The sequence below is a fragment of the Salmo salar genome, chromosome ssa17, assembly GCF_905237065.1.
Source record: "Salmo salar chromosome ssa17, Ssal_v3.1, whole genome shotgun sequence".
Lineage (NCBI taxonomy): Eukaryota > Metazoa > Chordata > Actinopteri > Salmoniformes > Salmonidae > Salmo > Salmo salar.
The window spans coordinates 17,677,151-17,702,287 of record NC_059458.1 but is presented as its reverse complement, the minus strand read 5'-3'; the positions used below and the strand labels follow the sequence as shown (position 1 = coordinate 17,702,287).

General features: G+C 42.2%; 2 protein-coding genes across 10 annotated transcripts in view; both read right to left on the bottom strand.

Moving 5' to 3' along the window:
* Nucleotides 1-2,625, bottom strand: part of LOC106575305 (beta-1,3-galactosyltransferase 1) — a 125,829-nt gene extending 123,204 nt beyond the window's left edge. For all 9 annotated transcript variants that reach the window (XR_006759982.1, XR_006759984.1, XR_006759983.1 and 6 more), the window contains exon 1: nucleotides 1,993-2,625. The gene's annotated coding sequence lies outside the window, so the exon portion shown is untranslated. The remainder of the gene's footprint in view (nucleotides 1-1,992) is intronic.
* Nucleotides 2,626-6,100: 3,475 nt separating this feature from the next.
* LOC106575303 (xin actin-binding repeat-containing protein 2-like) overlaps nucleotides 6,101-25,137 on the bottom strand; it is a 60,425-nt gene continuing 41,388 nt past the window's right edge. The window contains 5 exon segments of the mRNA XM_014151752.2: nucleotides 6,101-6,226; nucleotides 6,324-6,457; nucleotides 14,537-18,281; nucleotides 18,283-18,435; nucleotides 18,437-24,985. Of these exon segments, the coding sequence (XP_014007227.2) occupies nucleotides 6,363-6,457; nucleotides 14,537-18,281; nucleotides 18,283-18,435; nucleotides 18,437-24,985 (10,542 nt within the window). The 3' untranslated portion in view covers nucleotides 6,101-6,226; nucleotides 6,324-6,362.

The following is a 25,137-nucleotide window of genomic DNA, read 5'->3' as shown; positions in this document are numbered from 1 at the left end:
GTAATGCAAACGTGAACATAGACGCTGTAGGGTACAGCCAGGAGAAATAAGACGCTTTCGCTTTGATTATAGCCCGTGATAGCTATTGAAGGAACCGTAATCTTGCAATGCAGTACAGAAGAATAGGCAATTGTGATAAGTATGAAATTATTGAGATCAGTCAATATGACAGTGTTTAGATGGATCAAACCAATTCAGCATCTCATTCCCTTGTACATATAAAGACCCCTCCTCTCTCCTCTCTTCCACAACCTACATTGTTCTCCACATTTAAAGCTTCCACCTGTCCCTGACAACTATGTTGATATGTAATTGTTTAATTGAGATTCAACTGCTGCATTTCTTGTCAAATGAGATAAAAGGGGCACTGAGGATGTTTGAAATTAAATGGGACATTTTTTTTTCACCCGTAAAATATCAGTTACTGGTAGGATGCCAGAACGCAGGTTTAAATGAGGGAATTTTGGCAGGACCGGGGGAATTAGCGACCAGGCACTGTAAGGTCGAGAGACAGAGAGAGGCTGCGCTTACACAAGACGGACTATGCTTCTTGCTACAGCATTACTCTCTGACAAGCAAGTGTGCGAAAAGTATTAATGTAGCAACTTCAAACAGCAGTGTAATTCCAAAAGAGGATCAGTCGCACAGTGAAAAAGCCTGTGAGATCTATGGCGTTTCCTCCCACAAAGGCTCTGTCATAATAAATCTCTGCCAATGGATTTCCCGAGGTTTAGACACACTGTTCACAGAATGACAAGACGCTGCAGCTTAAATGGTCACTATGCCTTATTGGCTACAATCAACCGTTCTAAAAACGGAGGAGGTTCAGTCTTGCTTTGATTTACTTTGTCATGCTCGTGTATACTACACCTAAATGGTAAACAGTGGTGATACTCTAGTCCTGGACAGTAAACAAATCAACGACCTACTGTTGGGTATGTAACATTTGTTGTCCTCGTGCAGTTATTGGCTTTGTATGTGCAAGGTCATTGTAGTAGAACAAGTGCGTTGAACCTACTTACTGCAAACAGATGCCTCTATCAACACTGCTCGTCCTCTCCTCCCCTATGATATATATAATTAAAGGCTTTTTCAAGTATAACAATTACATGTTCATCTCAATAGTGAGTGTGGTGTGGCTGGTGCACCATCATGTCAAAAAACAGATGCTATCACCAAAACGTAATATGAAAATCAATACGTAAAAAGTGAATATACTGTAGCCTATGCAAAGTCGATATTAAGAAACCATTCATAATTCATATGTTTATGATTTGAATATGATGAATCCTTGCCTCCCTGGGCTCATAGGTTCTCACTTGATGAGGGAGATTCTGAGTAAAATATACTGTTCGTGTAGCCTATGTGTGGTATTTAAAACAGTTGTATATTAATGTATGTCCCTATGCTGAACGCCCTGTAGTATTTGGACGACATACAGTAAGTGCTAGTGGACTTGTTCCAGAGGCATGTGCTCAGTATGATAGCCTATATCAACTAACAGCAATATGAAGTTCAAAATGAGATAAACATGTAGGCTAGCCTTGCGCAATTCACTTCAAGCGCAGCAATAAAAGGGTTTCAACTCATAGCTATTTGGATCGCTTTGCATCAAAGCCGTAGGTTACATCAAATCTGCGGACAATCCTGGACCACAAAACATCGCAGCATCACTGCTGATGTGAGACGCACTCTTCAATACAGAACATTCCTTTGGAGTCCCGGACGGTCCATCAGAGGGAAAAGCCAATAGGACAACAGTAAACAACGGACGATGCATTTCTAAACACAAAGAAGCAGCGACCGAATGGTTTGCACTGTCACTATAAAACGATTCTAATCTAATCACAAAGTAGTCGCATGCACGAAATAAAATTACTGAATGACGACGAAAGCTTGTACCAAGTGTTCAGTAAACTGTTGCGGGCTGTCGCCACTGGACAAACCCAAATAGCAGCAATAGGATTCAGTTTACAAAGCATTTGAACCTACCGGTCTAGTCGTCTACATCCCACCAAGACAAGAGGTGCTGAAACTGTCCTGCGCTGGGCTCTGCATCTGATCTCACCGCAAGAAAGGAGTGGGGGAGACATGATAGTGACTGTATGCGGTACTGCAGCTGACAAGAGAGCTGTCCAATCAGGATTATTTGCGAAATGAATAGTAGCCAATCAATCTGTCTGGAAGTGAGGATTTGACTTTCTTTAGCAAGGTTGACTGACGTTGCTTCTAAACACATTTGCAATGCATGGCTATGGCTTCAAGGAATTGCACTGCAAAAGCTGAGAAGTTTGAGGTAAGCTAATGTGGATTTCATGTAGAGTTTGCATGGATATGATGCTACTCATAACAGACAATTGGAATTAGACAATTTTAGGCTAAATTAACTCATGACTCGACTTCACAGTGTGACCATTTTGCTAAACTGCTATGTTAGGGTGACAGAGCCCTAAAGTGCCCTCAGAAAGTATTCACAAGCCTTAACTTTTTCCACATTTTGTTGTGTTACAGCCTGAATTTAAAATTGATATACCATAATGTCAAAAGTGTAATTTTGTTTGTAAAAACGTTTTGCAATCAATAAAAAATGTAAAGCTGAAATGTTAGTCAAGTATTCAACCCCATTGTTATGGCAAGCCTTAATAATTTGAGAATGTAAAATGTGCCTAACAAATCGCATGATAAGTTGCATGGACTCATTCCGTGTTCAATAATAGTGGGTAGCATGATTTTTGAATGACAACCCCATCTCTGTCCCCCGACACATACAATTATCTTTTAAGGTCCCTCAATCAAGTAGTGAATTTCAAGCACAGATTCAATCACAAAGAGCAAGGAGGTTTTTAAATGCCTTGCAAAGAAGGGCACCGATTTGGTAGATGTGTAAACAGAGGCTGAATATCCCTTTGTGTACGGTGAAGTTAATAATCAGGCTTTGGGTGGTGTATCGATACACCCAGTCATTACAAAGTCACAGGCGTCCTTCCTAACTCAGTTGCCTGAGAGGAAGGAAACTGCTCAGGGATTTCACCATGAGACCAATGGTGATTTTAAAACAGTGATAGAGTTTAATGGTTGTGATATGAGAAAACTGAGGATGGATCAACAACATTGTAGTTACTCCGCAATACTAACCTAAATGACACAGTGAAAAGAAGGAAGCCTGTACATAAAAAAATACTCCAAAACATGCATCCTGTTTGCAATAAGGCACTTAAGTAATACTGCAAAAAATGTGGCAAAAAAAATTACTTTTTGTCCTGAATACAAAGCGCTATGTTTGGGGCAAATCCAACACAACACATCACTGAGTACCACTCTTTATATTTTCAAGCATGCTGGTGGCTGCATCATGTAATGGGTATGCTTGTCTTCGGCAAGGACTAAAGAGCTTTTTAGGATAAAAAAAACAACAGAATACATCTATAAACTCAGGCAAAATCTTAGAGAAAAAACGGGTTAAATTTGCTTTCCAACAGACACTGGGAGACAAATTCACCTTTCAGCAGGACAATAACCTAAAAACTCAAGGACAAATCTACACTGGAGTTGCTTACCAAGATGTCATTGAATGTTCCTGAATGTTCCTACAGTTTTGACTTAAATCGGCTTGAAAATCTATGGCGAGACTTATAAATGGCTGTCTAGCAATATCAACAATGAACTTGATAGAGCTTGAAGAATTTTAAAAAGAATAATGGGCAAATATTGTACAATCCAGGTGTGCAAAGCTCTTAGAGACTTACCCAGAAAGACACAGCTGTAATCACTGCCAAAGGTGATTGTAACATTTATTGACTCAGGGGTATGAATACTTATGTAAATTAGATATATCTGTATTTCATTTTCAATAAATTAGCAAACATTTCTAAAAACATGTTTTCACTTTGTCATTATGGGGTAGTGTGTGTAGGTGAGTTCAGGCTGTAATACAACAAAATGTGGAATAAGTCAAGGGGTATGAATTCTTTCTGAAGGCACTGTACATGTTAAAATCTGTATTCCTCCTACAACCCTCTGGTTCCCTCAATGGAAATTCAATATGGCTCTAATTTAAGAGATTTCAGCTGGCCAACCATACAGACCGTAGACCAAACTACACCTCTACACACAATGTTTACCTTAGCATCTCTTCCCCCACTGATTAAAAAGTAATGTACCAGAAACATGTCAAGTCTTTAATAATAACTACATTACTAATGTAGAAACAATAGAATAGGAAAAGTAAATAATCTTTAATCAGACTCAGAAGATTAAACCTCACAGACATTCATTCCAACAAACCAAGCAAATCGAAAACCATTATACTGTAGCAAGAAATTATAATGAATGTATTGCAAAATATGAAAATGTTCTGTTTTGATGGTTTTAAAATATCAGAATCAACGTATACAGAAAAACATGAAAGAAAATATCCCTTTATAATTTTTTTTAACTGCACACCAGGTGCTTTTAAACAGCAAGATCAAATCTAGATATTGTAATAAAGAGCATCGATATCATTGCCAAAACACAGTACAAAAATTGATATAAGGAAGTTGTGATATTAGCTTGATTCTTCTCTCCACGGACAGAAATTAAATTAGGGATTGCATGAGGACAGAATTGACTAATTGAGTGATAGAAAAGATGGATTAAATGTGATCAGATTTAGGAGTTGTCACTGTCCTCGTCGTCATAATATCTGTTCCTCTTGATTTGTTCCTCCACTGACAGCGAGTCATAATCATCTTTCCACACCATGTTGCTTTTCCCCTGTGCACAGACATCCTTCATGGCAAAACTGTCAAGCTGTTCATCCCCTTTCCACCCGTCTTTGGGTTTATCTGTGTTTCCTCTTGACTCCATTCCAAAATCCAAAAGGTCGTCCAGCGATGACACCAAGGGCCTCTCACTAACAGACTCACTGAAGATGTCAGACTTGAAATCAGACAGGAGGATGGAACTGTTATCGAGCCCAGCAAAAATGTCCTCCAGGAAGCTAGAGGTGCTAATCTTTGGTTCCGCTTCAAAACAAAATGTACTTTGAGTCGCCTCTGTGAAGACATGTTCATCTAGACTGTCGTCTGTGGCCTCCATACATTTGGCACCCATTGGCACAAAAGCGTCCTCCCTCCGTGCCATGTCTAGAACGTCGGTTGGCATCCATTTTAGTTCTTCATCCCCGAATATGCCCTCCTTAAAATCGCTTTCGGCAGCAGCTGGTTCTGTGGACTGAAGTATTAAATCTCTTTCTTCCGTTTTGTAGTCATCAAGCATTTTGAACATTGGTTCATGGTCAAATAATAATTGTCCGTTATTGTTGTTGTTGGAGTTTGCGTTTACTGTTGGCTCTCCTGATGCCTCACCATCTATCACTGTGACCTTGACCTTATCCTCCTCACTCCCATTTACTTTCTCCATTTTCTCCTCCTCCTCTTTATGAGAATTCTCTGCCTCAGCTTCCCCGCTATGCCCATTTACTCTCACATCCTCTACCTTCTCTCCACTTTCCTTTTCATCTTTTTCTGTCACATTCCCACTTTCCACAGCTCCTTCCTCGTTCACCTCGCTTGTCACTTCCACATTGGCTTCCACTTTCCCAGCTACCGCTATGCCACTGTCTCTTGGGGGTTCATGGGTGGGAGTACTCTCTGTTACCTCTACTAGGTCTACAGGAGTGGTCAAAGCCTTCTCTGCTGGAGTTTCTACAGTTACAACGGCACCTTCCCATGCAGTTTCTTGAGGACAATTTTGTGTTTTTATAGCAGGGCTATCATTTAAAGAAGGTTCACTGATCTGGCTTTTATTGGCATCGGTGTCGGTCTGTGGAGAGCTATCCTGGGGGGGCCATGAGGGTTTAACCAGCTTCACCTCGTCCTCCATCATGAACACTTTCTTGGGAGAATCATTCTGAGGGGGCCATACAACCGCAATCTTACAAGTGGGCTTTTTGTTTTCATCCTGTGATTTGCTCACTTCCTTTTCCTGTGGAGGTGGTACCTCAATCTTTGTCAAACTGACATTGCTCCTGGCTGTGGAATTTCTGGAATCTAGTTTTTCAGGGGACGGTGATTTTAGCTTAGTCTTTTCATTTTCAATGGAATACTCTTGATTTTTAGCACTCCAAAGGTCTTTGTGAGGCTTCTGTCCGAATCCTTCGTCATAATTTCCTTTGGACTTGAACAGTTGTTTGAAGTGGGGCTTGCAGTACATTCGTCCATGGAGAGAGGCGTAGTTGCCAAGGCTGAGAAAGACAAATGTTGTAACTATTCAGACACAACATTTGAAATAAGATAGTTGTTATTATTTGTACTGGTTATAAGTCCAAGTTTGTGGTTTACCTTAGTTTGCCACTGCAGTGCTCACAGCGGAAGCAGCTTTTATGGAAATTGTGTTTGTCTGCGATCAGACACTCCATCGGATACACCCTCTTCCGACACACCGTACACAGTTCGGACTCTGGAACTCGAATTTTCTGCAAGAGAAAGATAGTGTTAGGGCATTCTTTTATTGACCTTTTCAGTAAAAACAAACAAAGCGACAACACTATTAGTTAATAATTAGTCATTATTACGAAACCTACTGGACTGTAAATCATTTATGAAATCACAAAAAAAATGGTTCCCACTTTAAACAAACTACAAATTATGAAGGCTTTATGTAGCATACATACAGTAACATATTGCTAAGCACTACACAGATGCTTCACAAATCGGTTAATTCCATACTCTATAAAGGGTGTAGAAAAGGTGACATGGTCTACCATTTTTTTACCTTTATTTTTAACTAGGCAAATCGGGTAAATGAGTTTTACAATGACGGCCGACCCCGGCAAAACCCTCCCCTAACCCAGACGACGCTGTGCCAATTGTGTGCCATCCTGTGGGACTCCCGATCACGGATGGTTGTGATACAGCCCGGGATCGTACCAGGGTCTGGAGTGACGCCTTGAGCACTGAGGTGCAGTGCCTTAGACTGCTGCGCCACTCGGGAGCATCTCCCTATGTATAGTAGGCTGCATCGCCAAATGTGCCTTAACCAAGACAGACATAACACACACCGACACACAGATGTTACCAAGCTAAGCTAAGCAGGCTTCATAAATATGGCGCTTGTGCTGATGTTAATGATGATGATTGTATGTTAATGATGATGATTGCGGGTTCCGATGCTGATTGTACATTAAAATAACTAGAGGTCGACCGATTAATCGGAATGGCCGATTAATTAGGGCCGATTTCAGGTTTTCATAACAATCGGAAATCGGTATTTTTGGACTCCGATTTGGCCGATTTTATATATATATATATATATATATATATATTTTTTTTAACTTTATTTAACTAGGCAAGTCAGTTAAGAACACATTCTTATTTTCAATGACGGCCTAGGAACGGTGGGTTAACCTGTTAGGGCTAGGGGGCAGTATTTGCACGGCTGGATAAAAAAATGTACCCGATTTAATCTGGTTACTAATCCTACCCAGTAACTAGAATATGCATATACTTATTATATATGGATAGAAAACACCCTAAAGTTTCTAAAACTGTTTGAATGGTGTCTGTGAGTATAACAGAACTCATTTGGCAGGCAAAACCCTGAGACATTTTCTGACAGGAAGTGGATACCTGATGTGTTGTATTACCTTTAAACCTATGCCATTGAAAAACACAGGGGCTGAGGAATATTTTGGCACTTCCTATTGCTTCCACTAGATGTCACCAGCCTTTACAAAGTGTTTTGAGTCTTCTGGAGGGAGATCTGACCGAACAAGAGCCATGGAACGATGATGGCCCATTAGACACCTGGCGCGCGAGTTCATGTTGGGTACCCTCGTTCCAATACGTTATAAAAGAGAATGCATTCGTCCACCTTGAATATTATTCATGTTCTGGTTAAAAAAGGCCCTAATGATTTATGCTATACAACGTTTGACATGTTTGAACGAACGTAAATATATTTTTTCCCCTCGTTCATGAAGTGAAGTCCGGCGGGCTTAGATCATGTGCTAACAAGACGGAGATTTTTGGACATAAATGATGAGCTTTTTTGAACAAAACTACATTCGTTATGGACCTGTGATACCTGGAAGTGACATCTGATGAAGAGAATCAAAGGTAATGGATTATTTACATAGTATTTTCGATTTTAGATCTCCCCAACATGGCGGCTAGTCTGTATCGCAACGCGTATTTTTCTGGGCGCAGTGCTCAGATTATTGCAAAGTGTGATTTCCCAGTAAGGTTATTTTTAAATCTGGCAAGTTGATTGCGTTCAAGAGATGTAAATCTATAATTCTTTAAATGACAATATAATATTTTACCAATGTTTTCTAATTTTAATTATTTAATTTGTGGTGCTGACTTGAATGCCGGTTATTGGAGGGAAACAATTTCCTGAACATCAACGCCACAGTAAAACGCTGTTTTTGGATATAAATATGAACTTGATAGAACAAAAAATGCATGCATTGTCTAACACAATGTCCTAGGAGTGTCATCTGTTGGAGATTGTAAAAGGTTAGTGCATAATTTTAGCTGATTTTATGGTTTTGGTGACGCCTGTCTTTGAATTGGCACAACATTACACACAACTCTTGTAAATGTACTGTCCTAACATAGTCTAAATTTATGCTTTCGCCGTAAAACCTTTTTGAAATCGTAAAACGTGGTTAGATTAAGGAGATGTTTATCTTTCAAAGGGTGTAAAATAGTTGTATGTTTGAAAAATTTGAATTTTGACATTTATTTGGATTCAAATTTGCCGCTCTTGAAATGCACCTGCTGTTGATGGAGTGCACCACGGTGGGACGCTTGCGTCCCACCTAGCCCATAGAGGTTAACTGCCTTGTTCAGGGGCAGAACGACAGAATTTTACCTTGTCAGCTCGGGGATTCAATCTTGCAACCTTGCGGTTAACTAGTCCAACGCTCTAACCACCTGCTTTACATTGCACTCCACGAGGAGCCTGCCTGTTACGCGAATGCAGTAAGAAGCCAAGGTAAGTTGCTAGCTAGCATTAAACTTATCTTATAAAAACCATCAATCAATCAAAATAACTAGTTAACTACACATGGTTGATGATATTACTAGTTTATCTAGCCTGTCCTGCGTTGCATATAATCGCTTAGGTACACATTGCTCCAATGTCTACCTAACCATAAACATCAATGCCTTTCTTAAAATAAATACACAAGTATATATTTTTAAACCTGCATATTTAGTTAATATTGCCCGCTAACATGAATTTCTTTTAACTAGGGAAAATGTGTCACTTCTCTTGCAACAGAGTCAGGGTATATGCAGCATTTTGGGCCGCCTGGCTCGTTGCGAACTGTGAAGACTATTTCTTTCTAACAAAGACAGCCGACTTCGCCAAACAGGGGATGATTTAACAAAAGCGCATTTACGAGAAAAAAACACAATCGTTGCACGACTGTACCAAACCATAAACATCAATGCCTTTCTTAAAATCAATACACAGAAGTATATATTTTTAAACCTGCATATTTAGCTAAAAGAAATCCAGGTTAGCAGGCAATATTAACCAGATGAAATTGTGTCACTTCTCTTGCGTTCATTGCATGCAGAGTCAGGGTATATGCAACAGTTTGGGCCGCCTGGCTCGTTGCGAACTAATTTGCCAGAATTTTACGTGATTATGACATAACATTGAAGGTTGTGCAATGTAACAGGAATATTTAGACTTAGGGATGCCACCCGTTAGATAGAATACGGAACGGTTCCGTATTTCACTGAAAGGAAAAACGTTTTGTTTTCGAGATGATAGTTTCCAGATTCAACCATATTAATGACCTAAGGCTCATATTTCTGTGTGTTTATTATATTATAATTAAGTCTATGATTTGATAGAACAGTCTGACTGAGAGGTGGTAGGCAGCAGCAGATTCGTAAGCATTCATTCAAACAGCACTTTCGTGCGTTTTGCCAGCAGCTCTTCGCTGTGCTTCAAGCATTGCGCTGTTTATGACTTCAAGCCTATCAACTCCCAAGATTAGGCTGGTGTAACCAATGTGAAATGGCTAGCTAGTTAGCGGGGTGCGCGCAGTAGCGTTTCAAACGTCACTCGCTCTGAGACTTGGAGTAGTTGTTCCCCTTGCTCTGTATGTCGATGTGTTCCTGGTTCGAGCCCAGGTAGGAGCGAGGAGAGGGACGGAAGCTATACTGTTACACTGGCAATACTAAAGTGCCTATAAGAACATCCAATAGTCAAAGGTATATGAAATACAAATCGTATAGAGAGAAATAGTCCTATAATTCCTATAATAACTACAACCTAAAACTTCTTACCTGGGAATATTGAAGACTCATGTTAAAAGAAACCACCAGCTTTCATATGTTCTCATGTTCTGAGCAAGGAACTTAAACGTTAGCTTTCTTACATGGCACATATTGTACTTTTACTTTCTTCTCCAACACTTTGTTTTTGCATTATTTAAACCAAATTGAACATGTTTCATTATTTATTTGAGGCTAAATAGATTTTACTGATGTATTATATTCGTTTAAAATAAGTGTTCATTCAGTATAGTTGTAATTGTCATTATTACAAATAAATTAATAAAAATGGTCCGATTAATCGGCATCTGCCTTTTTGGTCATCCAATAATCGGTATCGGTATCGGCGTGGAAAAATCTTAATCGGTCGCCCTCTAAAAATAAAGCTCCTGTAACATAATTGTTCACCCAGACACATTAACGTGACTTTTTATCTAGTTATAATTTGGAAGAAAACAAGCCTAGCGGAATTGCTATTTGGCTAGTTAGCGGGTAGGGTATTTTGAAATAATATCTAAGCTAGCTATCTAACAAGGTATTGTTCAGGCCTGTTGGCTTTGCTAATTTCAAGGGTATAAGGGTTTCCTATTAATTTTCAAAAAACAGATTACCTTCTTTTCCAAAACCTCTTCTCCTGCGTCTTCTTTTATCTGTTTATAACAGATAAAAGAAGAGGTCAATAACAGGACAATTAACTTGGCTGTTAATAGCTGTAAGTGTATGAGACCTCATGTCCGAGGTCTGTAACACACTTATTCAGCATGCATCTGTGTTTTACGAATGTCTAAAGCCAAGATTCTTATAGCTAACCTAATGTAGTTCAGATGCATTGTTTCCAATAGGAATGATTGTCACAATATGGGCAGAGCAAGCAAGGATGTGGGCAGAACCAAGCACGATGCAGCAAGATCTTTTTGGATGTGTTATGAATGTCAATAGGTGTGTCACTTTAAAGTAAGTATGACAAAGCACTACACAAAGTAGTCATGAGTGTGATCTAAATGAATCTACCCTATTATAAAGGTAGTATCGGGAATGATTGGTTACTTTAGGTGTGATAGGGTGTGTGACATCAGATCGCAATGATTGTTGTGGCGTAGATGGAGGCCTCTTCATGCAAGGTATGTACAACAAGGCAATGTCAAAGTAAATATGTAGCATACACCATGTGGCCTACCTATTCCATTCAAACATTTGTGTGTATGACTATACGTGGTGACTGGGTCCACGTGTCTGTCTGTACATTTTGGCACTGAGAAAGATGTAACTTGGTGGTAGGTGTTATAATACCGGTTGTCTGCTTTCTATCCCCTTTTAAGGCCCTAGTTGAGGGCTTTCCTGAAGACAAGTAATGTCACCATCAGAATTGCCTCCTAATTAGTAGGGCTGTGACGATACCAATATCGCAATATTTTTTACATGCCAAAAATGAAAACACGAAGCAGACCAAACACGCTGGTCCTTAAAAAAATCGGCTGTATTTAAAATATTGTGTGCTATAGCTTGGAAAATAAATACGACTGGGTGACAACATAATGATGTTTTTTCCAACATTAGGGATGTTTTCCTGAATAAATTAAATCCGCTTTCAGTTATGTTTCCTTGCCATTATACTCATGAGTATCACGATACTGGTATCGTCCGGTCCCTACCAATAAGCATACATCATGTCACCCTTTATAAACACAGCTTTTTGGGAGAATTAGCATAGTGTGTTATGCATTTAGCAGTGCACCCTACATATGGAGCAGTTATGTTAACCATCTATATAGTGCTTTATAGGTGACTCGTGAAACATCTACAGTCGGTTCCGACACTGCCACATCCTGACCATTAAAGGGGTTATTTGTTATTGGAGTTTGGTCAGGACGTGGCAGGGGGTGTTTGTTTTATGTGGTTCGGGGTTTGTTGGGCTATGTTATTATGTAAGAGGGGTGTTTGTTTAGAGTGTTCCAGGGTTTTTGGTCTATGTTCTAGGCTAGTTTTTTTTCTATGTTCAGTCTAGTTTTCTACTTCTATGTTTAGGGTTTGTTGATTGACCTTCAATTGGAGGCAGCTGTTCCTCATTGCCTCTGATTGAAGGTCCTATGTATAGGGGTGTTTGTGCTATTGGGGTTTGTGGGTAGTTGTTTCCTGTTTTGTGTCTGTGCACCTGACAGGACTGTTTAGTGTCGGTCGTTGGTTTGTATACGTGATTTGTTTGTTTTTTCTTCTTTTGATTTAATAAAGAAGATGAGTATACACGTTCCCGCTGCACCTTGGTCCAATCCTTACGACGCCCGTTACAGACACCCTTGATAAAGATCAGCAATAATGACTGTATAAAATACAGAATTCAAATGCTGAGCTCTATTGTATGCAAAAACAAATGGAGAAATTATATCATTTTACACTAATACAATTGCTCAGAGAAAGATATTTTGTTTAACAAGTAATACTTTTTTCTCTCTAAAAAAACACCTAAAGATTCTTAAATAAATAAAGTAGTAGAACGTTCAGTATTTGGTCCCATATTCCTAGCACGCAATGACTACGGATTACAGATAATCTTGATAGAAATGTGAATAATGATGAGTGAGAAAGTTACAGAAGGTCAAAGATCATACCCCCAAGACATGCTATCCTCTCTCCATAACCAATAATAGGTTATCATTATTCAGGGTTCATTCAGGATTATCTGTAATCCTGCTAGCATTCATATTAATGTAGAAGTGTTTCGAAACATATTATGTTCTTATTTGCATTAAAAGTGAATCCAAAATGACACAATACATGATTTACCATTCATTACTATTGGCCACAATATAATCTGAAACACAACCAAAACTATGTAATTAGGCAAATGCATCCAACAAGTTTGTAGGGTCACGTTTCGGAATATGGGAACAAAAACTCAACTTTTGACTACTTTATTTATAAGATTAAAAAAAAAAAAATGTATATGACTTATTCAATAAAATCTCTTTCTCTGAGCAATTGTATTATTATAAAATAATATAATTTCCCCATAAAATGTAGCATACAATATACAGTAGCTCAGTATTTTAATTGTTTATTTTATTCAGTCATTATTTCTCATCTTTATTAAGGGTTTAGGACCCCACTGTATGTAGTGCTCATGAAGACTTTATATTATACTATATGAGTCCATTATAAATTGTAGTTCATGTTTAGATCATTTCAATTTAGATTTAAAGATGCACTACGCAGAAATCGCGCTGCCATTTCCTGGTTGCTAAAATTCGAATAGTTCACCTAATTACATTTTTAGTGACAAAACAAGTGAATATAGTGTAGCGAATCATTGTACCATCTAAACCGCTGTGAAATATACTTTACATAAGCAAAAATATTGTATTTTCAGCTGTTTGAAGATGGTGTACAAAACCAAAAGTGAAAGACTCAAAAACGAAACTTAAGAAATGGAAGCATTGTAATAACACAGATAGAATATATCTACCGCTTCTTAGACTTTCTTTCAATGAGAATGAGAGATCTATAACTCACATTTCTATGTGACTTTGGTCGCGTCCCCCAAAAAGTTACATATTGCAGCTTTAAATCCTAATCAGAATAATCATATAACTTGTTACTTTTTTATGGAATATACATGCTAATTCTATACTTAAGCATACGGCCCGAGGAGGTGTGGTATATGGCCAATATACCACGGGTAAGGGCTGTATTTAGACACGACGCAACCCCCGAGGTGCCTTATTGCTATTATAAACTGATTACCAACGTAATTAAAGCAGTAAAAATAAATATTTTGTCGTACCTGTGGTATACGGTCTGATATACCACGGCTATCAGCCAATCAGCATTTATGGCTCAACCCACCCAGTTTATAATTAGAAATATACAACCACATCCTCACACAAGCACGAAAACATTAATCCATAACTTCCCATCACTGCTTTTTGCAAAAGCAGCTCTATATCTTAGGCATCAACAAAACCCACCCCCCTGTAGACAAGCACATCATGAGGCGCTCTCTTGCTTTGTTTTAATGCATTCTAAACAGACTGTCAGTACCCATTAGATTCATTATGCTTTAGAAGTGTTAGTGTCTGTCAGATAAAAATAAAGAAGAAGAGCAACAAAGGGGAAATGCATCATTAAAACCAGTGCAGATGCATAACGTTAATGCTGAATTTGAAGGTACTGTTAATAGTTTTTTACTATCACACAAAAAATATGTTAAACACACCATCACGCTCTATTAGTCTCCCCTCATGCTCCACACGTTGGTTTACCCGTCACGACAGTCTCCTGCTGGTGTGTTACGATCTGTGATGTCCTCTGTTCTGAGACACTGAATCCCAAATTCTGGAACACACTCTCGCTTTCGGCCCAGGACTGGTGGAAGCTCTTCAGTAGGTCCTCGGTGGCGGCCTCCACAGGAACTGCCATCTCTTCAACCGTCCCTTTCACCACGTCGGCATAAGAGGGAGGCAGGGGGCGGGTCATGTGGCTCTCAGAGTGCATGCTGGTCTCGCTCCTCACCCCTCTTGTTACGGTGCCAAATTCATCCATGCCAGAGAACTCCTCAGTGACGGACTTTGTTTTGGAGTGCCCCGTCGGTTCGGCAGATTCTGATTCTCTCCTCTCTCTCTCCTCTTGTTTCTCTCTCACTTCTTTGAGAGCATTACGATCACCCAAGTCAAAGGCATTCTTGATGGCCTTGATGTTGAAGGCAGGTGTTTCATCGGTTTTTGGCGTTTTGGGGTCTGCCTCTGGATCTTCAGTGTCACTACCCAGTCTATCTGTGATGATGATGGGATCTTTTCTGATGTACAGCTTTGGTTGTGGGGATTCAAATTGATTGACCAGCTTTGACAGGTCAAGCCTAGGGAGATCTTCTTTCATTATGTCTATATTCACAACCTCAGGAACTTCCTCTATATCATCTGGACCCAGGCGCTCTGGGATTTCTATGGGGTCCTTCCGCATGTATGTCCTGCTCACCTCTGCCTTCTGAGCTTCCTCAAAGAAGAACTTTTTGTCTCTGACAGTCATCATGGAGTCAACCATATCAGCCACATCCGGAGTCGTCGTCCCAGTCTCCATCTCCTGTGTCTGCATGTGGATCTCAGGTTCAATCAGCGCTGGGGAATCCTCTCTGTCAGAGGCTTGCTCTGTCATCAGAAACTCAGGCATGGGTGGGGGAGGGGTCATGCCCCGAGAGAGCTTCGCAGTGGAGTCCTTCAACTTGGCTAGCTTCTCTGAGCGGCTCAAGGTGGGAGAGGGTGTGGCCCTACAGAACCGAGAGGTAGGGGTGCGGGGAGGGGGAGGTGGTGGGGTTGGGGTGGCACCAGACCTGTATGACGGAGGAGGTGAGGGTGTCACTATGAGGGGTGAGTTTGTTCTCCTCACTGATTCAATGCTTATGAAGGTAGGTGAAGGTGTTCGCGTTGCAAGCATGGGAGAGGGAACTCTGGGATCAGGACCTTTTACTTCAGTCAGCTCTGGCTTTTTGCTCTCATGAGAGATCTTCTTCTCCTCAACCACTTTCTTATAGGTTTCGACTCTTGACGAGCCAATGCTTATTTTAGATATCTTGGCAGTTGCTCCTCCAAATCCTTTCTTTTCATGTGCTTTTGCAGGTGATGATGCAGGTGGTGGTGCAGGGTGTGGTGCAGGTGGTGGTGCAGGTGATGATGCAGGTGATGATGCAGGTGGTGGTGCATGGTGTGGTGCAGGTGGTGGTGCAGGTGATGAGGCAGGTGCGGGTTCACTTTCCTGTTTTGCCATGGCTGCCATGTGTCCTTCTAAGAATACAAGTTTTGCTTGTGCTAGGTTTCTCACACGAAAAATTATCTCTGTGAGCTTCTTCTTATTCTGCTGAACAGCAACCTGTGTTAAATCACGCTTTTCCTCCGCCCTCATCAACCAGTCAGGGACCTCACTAAGTATTGTCCTCACTGAGTTTGAATCCATTTTACCTGGATGAAGCTGCTTAATGTTAAATAGCAACTTCTGTACCATTACACATTTCTCTGAATCTGTGGTCTCCTCCACTGATTGAGCTGTGCTTTCCACCATTGATTGAGCTGTTTCATTCCCTGCAATGTTCATGGAGACAGCCTTAGACTCTGCCTTTGACCTCTCTTGATGCTGCTGCATTTTGCTTACTTCTCCTTGTTGTTGGAAAGACTTGACCTGCTGCTTCGGTGTGCGAACCTGCTGTTCCTGCTTCTGGAAGCTCTGTTGAACTACTCTCGCATTAACAATCACTTGCTCGTGCTTCTGAATGTGCTGTTCCTGCATGCTTTGTTGACTATGGGAGACAGATATGTGGCAGTGCCCTGGAGCTTGAGCTACTGGCATGGGAACTAGCTTTGGCTCTTTGGGCAAAGGGATTTTAATTCCTTTCTGCTTTGCCTTTGTCTTCATTTGGATTTGCAGCTTTGTTTCCTTGGCAGCTGCAGTTTTCTCAACCTCCTCAGCTTTCTCCTGTGTCACATTCATCTCCACCTTTACTTCATTTTTTGCTGAGCTACTGGTGGCCATCTGGGTGCTCTCCTGAACTACTCTGGTCTCACTCTTAGAAATAGTCTCCATACCCGTTTGATGTACATGTAATTCATTTTTCACTGCTCGTTGATCTTTTTCCACCACCTCGCTTTTCTCCTCCATCTTCTCTGTTGGCAACTTCACTGTTCTCACCTTGAAATTTGGTGTCACTTTTGGAATTTTGATTTTGGTGGGCTGAGATGGAATATTTTTTACTTCCTGTGTGAGAAAGGCGTTAGTATTCTTTGCATTCTCTGCTTCGGATGTGATGGCGGATTGGGTTTGAAGATTTACATTTTCCTGGACAATGCTCTGAGTGGAGATGATAGACTGTGAGATAGCAGTCATACCACTCTGCTGCTCAGCTACTGAGGACGAAATCACATTAGAGCCAGATTGGACTTTAATGTTGGACTCATGGTGAGAGTGAGCAGCAGAGACTGAAACAGCCTGATGCTTGCCAGAGAAAACAGACTGATGCTTGCCAGAGGAAACAGCCTGATGTTTTCTGGAGGCAACAGATGAGGCGAGTTCTTTCCCAGAAGAGACCATAGAGGACTGATCAATGGTAATGTGTTTCTTATCTGAGGAAATATTTCCAGATTCAGAGTTTGATTCCTTATTTACCATGGAGATCAAAGGTTTGCTCAGGGGGATATGTGATAGAGCTTTCTTCGTGGGCGGCTCTTGTGATGCTGTGCGTACTTTGCTTTTAGAGTGAGTTTCCTCAGCCTGTTCATGTGTTACCTCTGAGGTCACTTTTGACTGCTCTGTTTTGTGTGCATCTGAGTGTTGTTCACTTGCAACATTGGTTGAGCCCATCATCTGCATCATATTAGTTGGAGGAGAGGTGGGAGATGTGACTCGTGAAGAGGCGGGAGTTGTGTCTTGTGACTTGTTTCTCTCAGCCTCCTCTCTTTGCACACGATACCTTTCCTCTGCCAGCATCAGTGGGGTTTTGAATTTACGGGCATATGGTTTAGGTTTTGCCACTGGTGCAGGTTCTGTAGGTGGGGGTATTTTGATTGGAGGGACGAATACCTTTTTAGGTGGTCGTGGCAACTCTTCCTGTGGTGGTTTTGCCACTGGGATTGGTGAAGGGATTTTAGTCATGGACACTGTAGAATCAGATTGAACCTGTGTGTTGGTAGTATTTGTATTTTCTTCCTGTTTACAACTGATTTCACGTTTGACTTCCTGGACTACTCCTTCCTCTTTATGTTCTGCTTGAACTGTCATTGGCTGAGGAGGTGGAGGAGGCGGTGGTGGTGCTACTTGCTTTTTCTGCCATTTTGGTTTGACCAGTATTGGTTGCTTGGGTGGCTCAGGTTTTGGGATTTTGAATAAAGGCCTAGCTTTAAATGGCTTTCCAGGTGGTGGTGTAGGCACTTGGTGTGGCATTGAGTTTAGCTCTTGCTGTGAGGGCGGTGGAGGAAGAAAGTCTTGCCCTGCCACGGAGGGTGGGGGTGGGGGTGGGGGAGAAGGGAAAAAAGTCGGGCTCCCCGCATTCTACTGGGGGTGGAGGAGGTGGAGGCGGAAGGTCACTGTCCTGTCTCATAATCAGGGGACGGGATGTGGGAAACATTGGGCTACGGCTTGACAGGGACATTGGGCAGCCTGCCACTGGTGAGGGCGGGGGGAGGAAGAGACATCTCAGACTCAGAGGGTGGAGGCGAGGACGTGGGAGGAGGGGGGAAATGAATCTCAGGCGTCCCTTTCTTTAGCATACCTTTTCCCTTCATGTCCAGGTTCCGGAAATTTGTATTCAGATTTTTGACATTGTGTTTTTGTGTGACAGTCTTATGCTCTGTCACTGTTGTTTGCAACTGTTTCATTGTTTTTGTTTCCTGTGTTTGCTTTGAAACAATAATAGTTTGAGATGTGCTTTGTGTTTCTTTCATCACATTTAAGTCTGCGGCTGCTTTATTCTCAGTCATCTGATTGGCTGCTTTAATCTCCTTCATCTGATTCGTTGATGTATTATCAGTCATCTGATTGGTCATGTTTTTCTTGTTTATGAAGATGGGCTTAGGGGCTGGTGGTGTTTTCTGTTTCACAGCCTGTTCTTCAACCTGTGTCTGCTGTGAGGACTCAGACATATTGACTGTTTTGACCTGTGTTGTCACGTTCATGTCTGAGACTTGTGTTTCTCTCTGTGTTTCTTTCGTCACATTTATGTCTGAGACGGCTTTATTCTCAGTCATATGATTGGCTGATTTATTCACACTCATCTGATTGGATGCTTTATTTTCAGTCATATGATTGGCTGATTTATTCACAATCATCTGATTGGCTGCTTTATTCTCAGTCATATGATTGGCTGATTTATTCACAGTCATCTGATTGGATGCTTTATTTTCACTCATGTGATTGGCTGATTTATTCACAATCATCTGATTGGCTGCTTTATTCTCAGTCATGTGATTGACTGATTTATTCACAGTCATCTGATTGGCTGATTTATTCACAGTCATCTGATTGGCTGATTGATTCAAAGTCATCTGATTGGCTGATTGATTCAGAGTCATCTGATTGGCTGCTTTAATCTCTGTCATCTGATTCATTGATGTATTATCAGTCATCTGATTGGTCAGGTTTTTCTTCTTTATGATCATGTGCTTAGGAGGGGGTTGCAATTTCAGTTTCACACTCTGTTGTTTAACATGTGTCTGTTCTTTAACTTGAGTCTGTTCTTTTCCATGTTCCTGCTGTGAGGCCTCCATAATATTTACTGTTTGGACCTGTGTTGTCATAGAGTGTTCCTCTTGGGTGAGGGTCTTGCTGCTCTTCACTGATTTGTTCTCGGTGTACATCTCAGTGTGCTTTTGTGTGGTGTCCTGTAATTTACTGCTCTGACTCTGAGACAGGTTTTTCACAGCAGGGGCTAGATTGACTGTGACGTTCTCATTCTTAGCCACATCTGAGTATTCATGGTCCACCACTTGCTGTGTGGGTAATGGATTTTTCACATGAGCTCTGGGAGCTTTTCTGGGAGGATACTTTCGTACTTTCCGATTGGAATATTCTTTTCTCTGCATCAGATTCTTTATCGCTCCTTTAACGTCTCCCTTTATGACCTCCTCCTTCTCCATCTGTGATTGCTCCTCATCCTGGTCCTGCCCCTGCCCTTCGTAGAGGCATTTTATGGAGGTCTTCACATCTCCCTCAGTGCTTCCCCTGCGTTGCATTCGTGGGGATGTGGATGGTTCTAGTAACAGCTGTATTGTGCCTCTCACGTCCCCCTGTTCACTCACTTGGTGCTGGTAAAGCTTTTTCTCACTCGAGGCCTCATGCAAACCCTTCAGCGCAGTATGAATGTCTCCCTTTACAATCTCCTCCTTTTCCATCTCTTTCACTGCCTGCTTAGCCTCTTCTAGTGATTTCAAGGTGCCTTTGATATCGCCGGGCACTAAATCCTCAACAGTTACCTCAGTCTTGGTGGTCGCCGATTTCTCTAATGATTGGAGGGCTCCTCGGATATCACCTCTGACAATTTCTGGCTTTTCCATTTCCTTGGCTTGGTTTTGAGCATCCTCCAAAGACCTCAGAGTGGTGTGCAGGTCCCCTTTCACCACTTCCTCTTTCTCTATCACGACTCTCTTGCTAATAGTTTTGGTCAGTGAGTCCAGGGCCGCCCTCAGGTCTCCCTTGACAATTTCCTCTTTCTGCAGGTTTTCCAGCAAGAGAGCAGGTTCCATCATGAACACCTTCACAGTGTTGTTGACATCACCAGGGACGATATCGTCGTCAGCTACTGTGCGTTCAATCTGCTGTTGATTCTTCCATAGTGTCATTTTGGTTTCCATAATGTCGCCGCCAATGATACGTTCCTTCTGCGCCTGTTCTTGTTCCTCATTAGGTTCAAACTGGAGTTGTCTGAGGTAATCCAGAGCCCCAGATTCAATACAGGTGGAGTAAAAGCTAACGTTACCCCTCTCCGTGTCTTCCACCCTTATCCTTTTAGATTCCTCTGACCCTGGGTTGGACAAGAGTCTGTGAAGGGTCCTACTGACATTGCCTTTGATGATATCCTCCTTCTCAATGCCAGCACCGTCTTCCTTATTGAGGAGGGAGTATATAGTCATTCGCACATCTCCCTTTTCATCTTCTTGAATCAGAATTCCACGTTTTGAGGAGCCCTCCTCCTTCAGTAGGTTGTTGATGGCCTCTTGAATGTCGCCTCTGAGGATTTCCTCCTTCTCAACATTGAATCCCTTTTCTTGGTTGAATAGCTGTTTTACTGTTGTGTTGATGTTGCCTCTCTCTTCCTGGTCTATGACTATCCCTTTCTCTGTCATTTCTCGTCTGTTTAGGAGGTTCATCATGATGTTGTTCAGATCCCCTCTGATCACCTCCTCCTTCTGGATTTCTGGAGCATCTTGGTTCATGAGTCTGTATTTTGCCATTCTGACATCTCCTATCTCATCCGTCTCAATGAGAATCCCTTGTGAGTCAACCATTTTCTGACAATACAGCTCTTCAAGGGTCTCTTTGATGCTCTTCCCCATTATTTCAGTTCTTTCTACACTGTTCTCATTAAATTTGGTTAAAGGAGTGGTTTCAAAAAGCCATGTTGTTGACTTTACATCTGCTTGTGGGATCTCCTCCCGGGTGACAACAGTCTCTGTTCCGTCTGACTCTTTAATGCTGTCAAGCGGCTGTTTTTCAAAGAGCCACACAGACTGCTTGACATCTCCTTTCATCACTTCTTCTTTTGTCACTGTCTCCATTTCATCATATTCTGAGCCCTCGCCATGGATCTTATCGATGCTATGCGTTTCAAACATCCATGAGGCAGTCCTGACGTCCCCTTTTTGGATCTCACTCACGCTAACAGTTCTAACATACTTCTGGGACATTTCATCTGTCTCAAAAAGGTGTTTGTTTGTCTTCACGTCACCACCCTGGATATCTTCAACTGTTTTAGTCAACACTTTCATGTCCTCAGCGATTTCATCAAGAGGTTGTGTTTCGAACCTCCACCTGGCTGTGCTGACATCACCTTTCTGGACGTCCTCCTCAGTGACAGATTTGATGACATAGACGTCGTCTGTGTCCCTTATTGAATCCAGAGGTTTTGTCTCAAATAACCACCGGGCCCCCACCACATCTCCTCTCATGATTTCTTCCTTTGTCATAGTGGTTACTTCATGGTAGTGGCCCTCTTTGTCACAGATTGCATACAGTGGCTGATTTTCAAACATCATGGTGTAGCTTTTTACATCCCCTTTCTCTATATCGTCCCTGATGATGCTCTGGAGTTTTGAAATCTCAGTCTCGGTGGACTCCTCCTGGATTTTATCGAGAGAGTAAGTCTCAAAAATGAAGCGTCCTTGACCAACGTTTCCTCCCTGCACATCGGTTACGGTGCGAGTATCCTTGGCTTCCTCTGTATCCTCTCGGATAGTGTCTATAGGTTGGTTTTCAAAAAGCCACATGTTGTTCACTACATTTCCTTTCTGAATTTCCTCCGCCGTAAGGGTCTTCAGCTTCTGCATTGTTTCAGATGAGGTTGAGGTCATGATGTCGGAAGACCGATTCTGAAAGAGAAACTTCATCCTAGACACATCTCCAGACTGGACATCAATCTTAGTCACCCTCCTGAAGGCACCACTCTCCTCCCCTGTGAGGTTCTCCAGGTTCTCTGTCTCAAAGAGGAAGCGAGCGTGATGCACATCTTTGCCTTGGACGTCCTCTTGTTTGACAGTGCAGGTTTTGAGAACAGTCTCCGATTCAGACTCTGAATGGTCACAGATATTATCGAGGTTCTGAGTCTCAAAGAGCCATGTGCATGTTTTGACGTCCCCTTTGTTGACCTCCTCAACCTCAGTCTCATTCCTCACCTTATCTGCTTTCTCATACAGATTATCCATTGGTTGAGTCTCGAACAGCCACCTGCAGGTTTTCACGTCACCTTTCTCAATTTCAACACTCTCCTTTGTCTTAGTTTCATCTTCTTCAGTGTTGCTGAAATGTTTAATACCATCGAGGGGTTGAGTTTCGAATAACCACTTGGCTGTCTTGACATCGCCCGATTCAATCTCCTCCTTTGATATACCTTTTATAATCTGGAATTTATTGCTACTTTCATCAAACTCATCGATAGGACGTGTTTCAAACATCCACCTGCAGCTTCTAACATCTCCTTTTACTATCTCCTCACGTCGCACGGTTTTCACCTCGTGGTAGTGTCCCTCGCTGTCTTGCATGGCATACATCGGGGTGGATTCAAAAAGAACTTTGTTTGATTTCACAGACCCACTGGTAACACCTTCAACTTGAATTCTCTGTGCCCCCTCACATCTGCTTAAATCCAAGGTTTCAAATCTTTCCTTATGATTTGTGACGTCGCCCTTATCAAGTTCTTCAAGGTTTATAGAGCGTGTCATTTCCTTCTTCTCCTCCCTTATGTTCTCAAGTGGTTGACTTTCAAAAACCCACTTCTGATGTCTAACATCGCCCTTCTCCTCCTCGGACGCAACCATCTTCTGAAGTTTCCCTACTTCCGCCAGATCCTTCAGGTTCTCCATTGGCACTGTCTCAAACAGATGTTTTGCTGATCGCACATCACCTCCTACAATTGCCTCTGAGGGTAAATGTCTGGCATTGGCGTTGTCTTTCAGAGTATCCATCTGCTGTGTCTCGAAAACCAGGCAGTGCTTCCGCACATCAGCTCCAATAATCTCCTCCTTCTGCCTGATGCTTTGCCATTCCTCATCTTTAATGGAGTCCAGTGTCTTTGTCTCGAACAGCCACCTCCCTCGGTTCACGTCTCCCTGCGAGTTGTCCTCCATGGAGACTCCACAGATCAGCTTCACCTTGGCAGGGTCTTTGTTGATCATGTCCAGAGGCTGGGTCTCAAAGAGCCAGCGGGAGGTCTTCACATCTCCTTTCTCCATCTCCTCCCTGCGGATGGCGGTGATCTCCAGTATATTTCCAGAGTTGCCCCTGATGACACACATGGGCTGGGTCTCAAACATCCGTGTGGTTGTCTTCACTTCCCCTTTGATCTCCTCAAGCTCTGACTTCAGTTTCAAGAAGTGGCTCTCCTCAATGGTCTCTGTGTGGCTGAGGGAATCCAAATGTTGAGTTTCAAACAGATACCTGGCTGTTTTCACATCCCCTCCTGTAATATCTTTAGTGAAGACAACCTCCAAGGCTTGCTCATCCTCCTGGTAGATTTTATTCAGACAATCCAGTGGCTGGGTCTCGAAAAGATAGGTGGCTGTTCGTACGTCTCCTCTCGCCAGCTCGGTCAATTGCCCTGTCTGTACGGTGGAGTCTGGGGTGTCTGCACGCAGCGCATCCATGGGCTGGGTCTCAAACATCCAGGCTGTGTATTTGACATCACTTCCTGCAATGATTTCCTGCTGAGCAATGTTCTTCACTTCATCATCCTCATCTGGGGTGTCATCTTTAATGGTATCCAGCGGCTTATTCTCAAACATCCAGCGCATGGACTGCACCTCCCCTTTAAGGATCTCGTCCCACTCCAGGTAATCTCCCTCAGGGCTCATACATTCATCACCACCACTGTTCTCAAACGCATAGCAAGCCTGCTGGACTTCCCCGGTCATCTCATCTTCACTATCCAGCTGTGCCTGCTCGATCTCAGTGACGTCAGTGAAGTAGTCCTTCTCCATGGTCCTCCGAACCTCTGGGTGTATGTGCTTGTACAGGCGCTTCAGCTCATTGAGGTTCCTCTGCTTGGAGTACTGCTCCTTGTTGAAGATGTATCTCTGTTGGCCACCCTGGTCCTGAGGCGGGAGAGAGTCACAGCACTCGGGGACCTCCTGGGGCATTAGTTCAGTGGGTGGAGGAGGGAAGTGCTCCATGGTCTCATAATCCATGGATGAGGCTGAGGCAGCGGTAGAGGAAGAGACAGCCCCTGTCCTCATAGTGGATGAGGCTGAGGCAGCGGTAGATGAGGAGGCAGCCCCTGTCCTCATAGTGGATGAGGCTGAAGCAGCGGTAGATGAGGAGACAGCCCCTGTCCTCATAGTGGATGAGGCTGAGGCAGCGGTAGATGAGGAGACAGCCCCTGTCCTCATAGTGGATGAGGTTTCATAGCTCGTTGCTGCTGAAGCTCTGGATGACTGTTTCACAATGGAGGAACTTTCATAGCTAGCTGCTGCTGAGGAGGACTGGTTTATCGGTGCCCATTGAAACTGGTTGTAATCCAGATCAATCTATGGTTTAATGATTGATGGAAAGAAGGACAGTGATAGTTGTAGTCAGAATATGAAGTGAGAGAAATGGAAAAGAGGACAGTATAGCAGAAAAAAGCGTAGAGTAGATTTAAGCAGATAATGACATCTCTGAATACGTTTGTTTTTACACA